General features: G+C 33.9%; 1 protein-coding gene across 1 annotated transcript; it reads right to left on the minus strand.

Moving 5' to 3' along the window:
• Positions 1-1,916: 1,916 nt before the first annotated feature.
• On the minus strand, positions 1,917-10,736 carry Clec2a (C-type lectin domain family 2 member A). The gene is given in 5 exon segments (XM_027923834.2): positions 1,917-2,028; positions 3,270-3,373; positions 4,862-5,025; positions 9,892-10,006; positions 10,692-10,736. Coding segments are annotated over 5 exon segments (540 nt in total).
• Positions 10,737-10,858: the final 122 nt, after the last annotated feature.

Below are 10,858 nucleotides of genomic sequence, written 5' to 3' on the forward strand. Positions count from 1 at the left end.
CTGAAACACAATTTATTTCCTTTTAATAATTCCACAATTTATTCTTCTTTCATCGTTATATATAAACATGATTAAATTGAAAATTGTCTTAACTCTCACAGTTTTCTAACAAAATTCTACATAAAGTTTCTTATTTTTCCTCTCATTTGTTCAAAACACATTCATATTTCAAAATAAATCCAGCAGTACCTATCCATTCTATAAGAGAGGTAATTAATTCCTTCAAGAAATTTCCTTCTAAGCCATCAGAAATTTGTGCCCTAATAACTGTGAGTCAAAGAAGAAATAGGGAAAGGGAATGAGTTACTGTTACTCTTAATTACTAAACAGTTAATCAAATTAACTTGCTAATCATTAATGAACAAGAAAAATAAAAGCTAACATATAGAATTTGGTAAAACTGGAACTTAAACTGAGCCAATAGTTTATACATTAAAACAGTTCACCATACCAGTACTTTTCCAGTTTTCTTGGTAACAACATGGTACTCTAATGTAACTTGCCCATACTTCATTACATGATAGTATTTGCCAAGATTACTTAGTTATTTAAATTAGCATATACTGCCTGGCAAAACATTTAAAGGTGGGACTTATCTGGAAATTAGGTTTTACCTGTTAGTATGTCGTGAAGTCACCCTCTATTAATGTGAGGAATGGGCTTGTCTATGTGTTCCTATTTATTTACACTGTATCCTAGATGCTGTTTTCCTCTACTTCTGTACTCTATTTGCCTATACTCATTGCATTTATAGACTACATTTACCTTCTTGCATTTACAGATTACATTTACGTAGGCAGAAAATTAAACTTAAACCAAGGTAATAAAGCAGGTTTGATATAATTTTTTCATATTCTACAGAATTTGAGTTTTAGGATGTGCCCATGAATGTGTCATTAACATCTTATTTACTTTTTATTAGTTGGAAGATCAAGTTTTTTACCTGTCAATGATTTGGTCACTTCTTATATTTATAATTCTAATTTTCATTTCATAATCTAAGCATTATAATTTTAATATATAATCTTGGTCATTTATCAGTGTTTATTCTTTATAGGTACCATCGTCTGAATGTTTGTGTTCCCACAAAATTCATTAGTTAAAATTTAACCACTACTGTGATAATATCTGGAGGTGATAACATTGGGAGGCAATTATGTCATAAGAGTGGAGCCCTTATGAACAGGATTGTACCTTTACAAAAGAAGTCTTTGTGAGCTGCTTTGACCCTTCAACCATGAGGACACAGCAAGAAGATAACAACTCTGAAACAAAAAGGGAGCCCTTACCAGACATTGAATCTTAATGCCTGGATCTTGGACTTATAGCCTCTACAACTATAAGAAATAAAAGTATTTTTATAAAAAGTAAAAGTATTTTGTTATAGTAGACCAAACAAACTAAGACAGAATCAACGTCTTTCCTGGTACGCATTCCCTTGTTTTCAGGATATTGTTGAAGTAAATACCCATCCATGGGTGATTGTCTGGTAACATTTAAGCCAAGGACAGTATGGTTAGTATATTTTTTAACATTCACATGTAGAGAGCTCATAAATTTCTTTAACTATTAAGCTATAATCCTTAGTCGGCCTATCAATATAGATACTTTTAAATTCATTTTTCATAACCATCATTGTAGTCACAGTTCATCTAATTATTTATTATTGCTTTGATCTGATCTCTTATGTAGTAGAGTTAAAATATTTTGAAATTTGCACATATTGGGCACTTATGTATTATGAATTTATGAGGTTCTATGTATAATTTTCCATTTATTCATAAAATTTGGTTTCTTCTGTTTAATACTTGAAAAGCTGTCTGCTTCAAAACATAATAAATAAAAAACAATTTCTGCTTAATTAGTTCTTTCCTTTACCTCAGAAGTAAGATAGTCATTTTCTAGTTTTCTATACTCTACAAATACTTAGGTATGCTGCAAATCCACTTGATATCAATTAATCCCCTGGAACTATGGACTCTATCAGCATTCAGGAATAAAAAGAATCCATCCCCTTTTATTTCAAACCTGAAAGGAAATAATCTAAGTCAGTTTGGGAGCTATATACATCTATAATCAAAAAGAAAATTAAGAACACAGTGATTTGAAACATATTTAAAAACACCAAGTTCCCAGAAAATATATTACCTGATATCATATGTTTTCACAAAAATTGGTTCAATAAAAGAAAATAAGACTGAATTTGGTATTTTTTTTTTGAGTTATAATCTGTACTTCTATTCAGAACAATGTGGAGAAAAAGTGTACAGACAGATGAAGACAGGTTTATGTCCATTTCTTTCTTTGTTTTTTCGTTTGGTTTTGTTTGTTTTTAGACTGGTGGATTGAATCCAGGGGTGCTTTAGCTGTGAGCTACATTCTCAGTCCTTTTAAATTTTATTTTGAGACAGGGTCTTGCTAAATTGCTGAAGATCTTGCTAAATTTCTGAGGCTGGCCTCAAACTTGCAGTCCTCCTGCCTCAGACTCCTAAGTAGTTGGGACTACAGGTGTGCTCTGCCATGCTCGGCCCTTTTCTTACCTTTCCTTTTCCTCCTACTGCCCGCTCTATCTGTCTTGCTTCTTTCCTTCTTTTCCTTTCATTCTTCTATGTTATCTATCATTTTTTCTATTTAGAAAAAGAATGTTTGCTAAATCAAAAGATCTCTGTAAATAAAAAAGTAGCTTCCAGGCATAAATTTAATGAATATTTTTATTTTACTAAAAGTAAAGAATAAGGTTCATATTTATTTGGTGTTGTTGAAATACAGAGAGTAAAACCAAAAGAACACATGTAATATAGTTTTTGTTAATTAGCCCTGTTGATATTTAATTTTTTTTATAACAAGTATGATATAACCAAGCTTTCAATATTTGTCTAATTGGCTGTCACTTTTCTGTCTAGCGCTAACTTAAAAAATTAGGGAGGAATACATGGATTGAAAGAAGAGTCTTATACCCCTGGTTATTAGGAAAAATGGTATATAAGTGAGGAGGCAACTTTCATGCAAGGAACTGTTACAGAAATTAAAAATACTTAAAATTAAATTAAAGTTCAAATAAGTAAATTGCTTATAGTGGACATTGGATGAATTTTTAAAAAACTATGAGATTTGTTAAGAGGCATATGTCAGATTGGAGATTGAAAGTTTTCATATGAAGGTCTCTTTAACACAGAAAAAAAAGATTTATTTTTAATATCACCATTCAAATTATTTAAATTTTTCTAGAACACAATAATAAAAATTTTCATACTAAATTTGAAGCTTACACAGCATTGAATGTGGTACCATTTGTCCATTTCCAAGACTCTCCCACTTTCCTGCTCAACCCAATGCAGTGCATGGAAGTTCCTGTATATTTCTTCAAAAATTCCTTTCACAAGCACAAGGTGTCATCCATTAGTTAATATTTTAGAGCACATTGTGGAATATGCTTCTCAACTAAATCATTTCACCTTTTAAAATTCACATTCTAAATTCTGATGTCTTCATTTTTTTTCTAGCACAAACAGCACAGATATCTTTGAGATAATATTATCAGAACAATTTTTATTTCACTCTATCAGTTAGACATGTCTAAGAAGTTATATTTTAATCGTGTTATTGAAATTCTATAATCTACATGGCCTCTAATTATCTTCAAAGGCAATTTCCACCTCTTCAGAAATTGTGAGAAAAGCATATTTGACTTTTTTCTTTTTAAGTTCAAAGTCTAAGTCGTTGATATGTTCTAGTCACTAGGTGAATGACGAAGACCATGAACTGCAATGATGTTAAAACTACCTGGATGACAAGCTAGGGGTCTCAAAGGTTTCTACAGGAACTGGTATAGCCTGTTCCTGAAGGATGACAGGAACCAATGCTTCTATATTGTTTTAAGTGTGGGTGCCCTTCCATCATTTAAAGAAGAAGGGCCTGAAATTCCCATGTGAAAAGTGTTCTTTCTATACCAGAAGGAAAAGTAATACTCTTACATCATGAGTGGAGAGTTGAGTCTAAGGGAAATTTGTGTAAACAAACCTCATTAAACCTCCTGGTTACTTCCCTATCATATCCAAAATTTTTACCTCATCATATGTTCACAATATATTAAAGGGGAAAGAAGTAAAGGAAAGTGGCAGTACTGTTAAGAAGGAAAAACTCAGAGGGAAACTGCTTTGAGTAGATCCCATCATAAGAATGCCATTCGTGCTATATGTTTTCTCATACAATCTGAGATCAAACTAACTCCTGGGTAAATATGATTTATTACAATGGGAGATATTAAGTGGGAGTTTCAGGGTTTCCTCCATAATATCCTTACTATAGGACCTTAATCATTTTTGTCAGCTTTTCTTTACAAACCAACCAACCTCATTTCTTACTGTGTCCCTAAAGTCCAAGTCTGTCTGCCTTCTCTCACCTCTTCCATTTATTAATTCACTTACTACAAGTACACATATCTCCTTCACATCCTCACCTCTAAGTTCCTAAACTCTAAGAGCTAAATCATTTTTTTAAATTCTAATTTCCAGAAAAGTTTTGGTGGAAGGCAAATGTAACTAAGAAATAATATTGCAATCTAAAAACATCCAATAAAGACATTTATCTATCTACACAGTAGGCACTGATGTTAAGACATGATATCACTAGGCAATTTGCCTGCATTCAAATCCCAGCTCATGCCTCTGTGCATGTGTGCTGTGTGTGTGTGTGTGTGTGTGTGCATGCACATGGCACTGGTTGAAGATTACCTGAGTTTTTATAAGTATTATGTTCAGAACACTGTCTGACATGTATTGTCACACAATATAAGCTGTTATTGTTTTTATTCTCTCCTTGCAGAAACATAATCTTTGAAATTATTTAAAATTTTTCCTACCATATCCCTTTGTGTATCAATCTAAGCCGGTTTTGACCCCTGTGATCTGTAGTCTCTGTCACTGGCTGTCCAGTTTCTGATATCATCAGAAAAGTAGAAACACTTCTCTCCTACTACAGTCCATTCCCCTCCACATGCCACAGTTTTAGAACATTTTGATATTACTGAAAAAAGAAAAAAATATCAGATAAAATAAATCAAAAACTATTTCCACTCACTGTAGTGAATCAGTTTTGCTTTTTACTTTTCCTTCTCTGTTTAATCAAATGAACGTTTGAGCATGAAGATTTTCAAAGGAACATCAGCATTCTTGAGAATGACAAGGAAAACAAAAATCAGAACTGCTAAACACTGACATAATTGATTTTAAGTACTAAATTTAGTAAAGAGTGCATATGGAAAAGCAGGTTCTAAGAACTATTAGGCCATGGATAAGGAATCAAATTCTGCCTTTGGATTCTCTTTGTGTGTGTATGCACACGCATGCTTATGTGTGTGTTGAGCCTATGATATCCAGAAGAATATTAGCATTTTATTTTTATAAATCTTCCAACAGATTACTAATGCCTTTGTTCTTTTTTTCCCTTTAACATGATATGAGAGTGAAGGAGTTCAGAGGGTGACACTCAGAACTTGACATACCTATTATATTAAATTAAAGAATCTGAAAAGTAGAAGATGCAAGAAGAAATATCCTGGGTCAAATGGATTCCCATGTGAAAAATGTTCTTTCTATACCAGAAGGAAAAGTAACACTCTTACATCAAGAGTGGAGAGTTGAGGCTAAAGGAAATTTGTATAAACAAACCTCATTAAACCTCCTGGTTACTTCTCAACCATATCCCAAACTTTTACCTTATCATATGTTCACAATATACTAATTTTCCCAATTAAATATGCATGTTCAATTCTGAGTCTTTGAGTCTTATTTTTTATGAAGATTTCTTTTCTGCATAAAATTTGTATGATATAAAAGTGGATGCTTTTCTCCTGTCTATCTCCATGTCAACTTAATTCTCATACTCAGCAGAAAAATCCTAAGATGGTAGAGAAAAACTTTTGATTTTCCTACAATAGAAAGAGAGAAGAAAGGAAAAAAGGGAGGGAGGGATGGAAGGAGGAAGATATCAACAAACAACTATAAGTAATATAACTTACTCTCGATCCAAAAGAAATTAAAACAAATAAATGATATCATTGCATAAGATGATTACAATTTATGAGGCATCAGCACTAGACAAGTCTTTTGATCCTGATTCTGGAAATTATTATGTGTGAGAATCAACTTACTCTAATCATTATATCTTTGTCTATAAATGGATTTCATAATTACATCTTTCTCCCAATTTTGTGAGAATTAAACATAAATAATAGAACATAGTGTATTTAACATAAACTCACTCTCAATGAAAAAATTATTGCTTTTTTTAATCTGTTGATCATCTGAGAATTTAAGACCAATAAAGTTAAGAACATGATTCTACACTTCAACTGAGAACATGTTTTTTTTTGAAAAAGGCAAAGAATATGATAAAACTTGAATTAAATTAATAAATACTTTTGAAGACAGCAAATCAGAAGCAACCAGCACTTGCCTGCTTCTCTGTGCATTGGAATCAAAACAATTGGAAAGCAACTATTCATTGAGGCACATGCCTATGGGAAAATGCTGAAGTACAATAGTGGACATACAGAGCCTTGGAGAAATCCAGACTCTGAATAGTGGAAGAGAAGGTGGAGATGATGCAAGATCTTAAATTATACTATGGGGCTATAGTAAAAACAATGGCATGGTACTGGTACCATAACAGACACATAGACCAGTGGAACAGAATAGAAGACACAGAGACAGACCCACATAAATACAGTTATCTCATGCTAGACAGAGGTGCCATAAATGTACATTGGAGAAATGTTAGCCTCTTCCACAAATGGTGTTGTGAAAACTGAAAATACACATGTAGTAGAATAAAATTTAACCCCTATCTCTCACCCTGCACAAAACACAACTCAAAGTGGATCAAGGATCTAGGAATTAGACCAGAGACCCTGCACCTACTAGAAAAAAAATAGGCTCATCATGTTGGTTTAGGAACCTATTTCTTCAACAAGACTTCAAAAGCATAATAAGTAATATATCAAGAATCAATAAATAGATGGTATCAAACTGAGAAGCTTCTTCAAAGCAAAGGAAACAATCAAGAATGTGAAGAGAGAGCCTACAGAATGGGAGAAAATCTTTGCTACCTTTATCTCAGATATAGCATTAACCTCCAGGATACATAAAGAACTCAAAGAACTTAACACCCAAAAAATAAATAAATAAAGCCCAATCAATAAATGGGCTAAGGAATTGAACAGGTACTTCACAGAAGAAGAAATACGATCAATCAACAAATATAAGAAAATATGTTCAACATCACTAGCAATAGAGAAACGCAAATTCAAACTATGCTAAGATTTCATCTTCTTCCAGTCAGAATGGCAGTTATAAAGAATACAAGTAACAATAAATATTGGGAAGGATGTGGGGGGAAATGTCCATTCATACACTGTTGGTGGGACTGAAAATTGGTGCAACACTATGGAAAGCCATATGAGGATTCCTCAGGAAACTTGGAATGGAACCACCATTTGACCCAGTTATCCCACTCCTCAGTGTACATGCAAAGGACTTAAAAATCAGCATACTACAGTGATGCAGCCACATCAATGTTTATAGCAGCTCAATTCACAATAGCTAAACTATGGAACCAACCTAAGAGCTCTTCAACAGATGAGTGGATAAGGAAAATATGGTATATATACACAAATATTACTCAGCCATAAAGAAGAATGTAATTATGTTTTTTAGTTAAATGGATGAAACTGGAAATTATGATGCTAAGTGAAATAAGCCAATACCAAAAATCCAAGGGCTGAATGTTCTCTCTGTTGATGCAGATGCTGACTCACAATAGATGAGGGGTGCAGGGGTGGGGGGCTTGTTTTCACCAGATTGGACAGAGCAGAGTAGCAGGAAGGGAGAGGTGGGGAAGGGAATGAGAAAGACAATAGAATGAATCATCAGATGTAACTTTCTTATGTTCATATATGAATACATGACCAGTGTAACTCCACATCATGTACAACCACAAGAATGGGAAGTTATACTACATGTATGTATGTCAAAATACATTCTACTGTCATGTATGACTAAAAAGAACAAATACAAAAAATAGAGAAAGCAAGAAAGAGCTACAGTGCCACACTGTGCCAACATGGCAAAGGACAGGAACAGCAGAGAAAGAAGGGGACCCAATAAGCACAGCTGGCACAGAATTTAACATAGTGCAGATGGGAAGACTGAACACAGCTGGATCTGGGATGTGCATAACGGGCTGGCACTAGAGAAGTCCTTTGCACTTCCCAATCTATGCTCATAGTTCTGTAAAAATGAGCCATTTTGAGAAGGTTGCATCTGAACTTGCTGTTGTGCAAATCAAAAGCCTCTGCATTTTCCTACAGAGGAACCTACAGCAAACATGACTACACTGTCCCAGTGGACATCTACCTTGAGACCCAGTTTAGCCCCAGGGTAGTCCCACTGAAACAAACCCACTGAAAAATCTATGTAGTGGGAAACCAGTGAGTGACATGGAATGAAGCAGAACTTGCTTCCTGTTTAGGACAGACATACTAGGTGACTAGCTGAAGGAGTTCTGGGGACTGAGCAGGCATACATGGTTATAGTAGAAGCTGTATCTTAGAAGGTGAGACTGGTGCTATGGATTGTGCTGGACTCCTTCTTCCCAGTGTACTCACTTCCCCTTCCTTCCAAGTGGGTTTCACAATGGGCACGTGACACAGACTCTGACTCAGAGCCTGGTGTCAGCCCAACCCTGAGATTGCCTTGAGTAATCTTTTCAGAGTAAATTTCTGAAACTTTGCAGTTTGTATTATCTTATCCTGGTGAGCAGGGCAGTTGAGAGATATTCCAACTGGTTCCAGTCCCAAACTACTTCCACTGGTTGCTTGTTGAGGACACAGAAAGAAATTCTGATCAGCATAGGTAGGGAACACCCACTCTTGCCCATGTGAGTGGCCACTTTGGCAGAAACAAATACTTTTGCTTTTTATCAAGGTTTTCTTATCTTCATTATTTGCTGATTTGTATATATATTTTTTCTTTACTCTCTTCTCCTTTTAATATTTATTTTATTTATCTATTTTTCCCTGTTTCCTTTCTTTTCTCTTTTTGAATTTTCAAAATGTTCTTTGGCCTTCCTTTTAAATTATCTCAAAAAAAAAAAAAAAAACGTTACAGTAAACTTTTCTGGATCAATGAGAAAAAAATAAAACTGGTATTTAAAAATGCGAAAAAACACCAAAAAGATAAGAAATCCTAATTATAACATTAAGAGAATTAAAGGAGGAAAAATACAACAAAACATCATAAAACAAAACCCCAAACAAAACATGATAAAATTTTTTAAAAAATAATAAAGCATAGTAAGGTATACTGTATTCACAAGGTCATGTCAATTGGTATAGGAATCACTGTAACCAGGTCTTCCAGTGGGAGATGACAGAAACTGGACTTAATTCCTACTCCAACACGGACAAGTAGGGATTTATAATCAAGGGGAAGGGTGGGAATCAGTGGATATAAAATTACTATAGTAATTTTATAGGGAACTATAGAGATCAAGGATAAACTGGCTAAACAGACTTGATAAGATTCACCATGACAAAATTTCATCAATAACCCTAAACTTTTATTAGTTCTGTCTTTGGACTTCATATGATAATTTGGTAGGAAAACTTTCTGCTGTAACTGATGGTCATGTTATTTAAAGTCTATAGAGGAACAAAGAGGAGTTTAATGCACTGGGAGAGGGGTATTATTGATAAGGAACTAGAGTGTTTAGTTTTTCTTTTCTGAAATCTGTTTTGTTTTATGGTTTTATACTGGCTAATGGCACATGCTTATTACCTCTGCTTTATAAAAGTGGAATGTGTGATGTATGGTCTCACCTACTATTTGGTACCTGCATCATCATAGACATTATCCACAATGAGTAAATAGAATGACGAAGGAGCTCCTGGTTGATGGAGCCTTCTACTGAGGTAGGCCAGCACTAGATCTGCATCCTGAACAACTGCCTAGTGGCTTCCAGAGAGTTCCATCAGGTGCTTTAAAGACACCAAGCAATAACAGCTCTTCCTTATTGTTTCTCTCCTCTATGAAGACCTGTGCTCTTACAAAATATAAGGACAGGTAAAGAAGGCATTAAAGTTTTTATCCTGCTCTATTATGGTATTGTTTCTAGAAGGCTTGGTAATATAACCTAAGTTTTTTAGAGAAACAAGCATACTATAGATGTGCATCTATTAAAAATTAAAACATTTACTCAGGCATTTTTTTGGTGGGAGATACAAGGGCTGAAGGGTTATTAAATAAATACTTAAATGCATGACTCCAAAGTTTTTAAGAATATAAGCAAAAGCAAGAACTAGAATTACCAGGGGAAAAAGATAAACTAGATGTATTTTTGTAGGGGAAAAAGAATCTGAATGTTCGTGAAATATGGAGGAGAAAAAGGAATTAATTTAAATCAAAATGATTAATTTCAAATCTTTCATTTTAATACATTTTGGTCTAATTTATAATGTCTAGTTCCACCATATATGTTTTCCTGTTTGGCTTTGGATATCTGAGAAAACAATAGAAGACACTGCTTTCTGCCTATCCTTACCATTTCATCCTCTGTTAGCATTCTCCTCTGAATATGAATACACCTAGCAACATCTATCATTTAATCTATGCTAGAAATGTGATTAATTCCACCTGTAGCTGATGAATGTTTTCTGGTGTATTTTTCAAGGCAAACATCGCCAACAATAATATATATTGAAAGTTATGCAAATAAACAGATGGATAGACCAAAAAAAAAAAAAGACATACAAGGTCTAAGTAGTACAGAGTTTATGCAGAATAGGAAACAAAACAGAAAT

The sequence above is a fragment of the Marmota flaviventris genome, chromosome 3 (assembly GCF_047511675.1).
Source record: "Marmota flaviventris isolate mMarFla1 chromosome 3, mMarFla1.hap1, whole genome shotgun sequence".
NCBI lineage: Eukaryota > Metazoa > Chordata > Mammalia > Rodentia > Sciuridae > Marmota > Marmota flaviventris.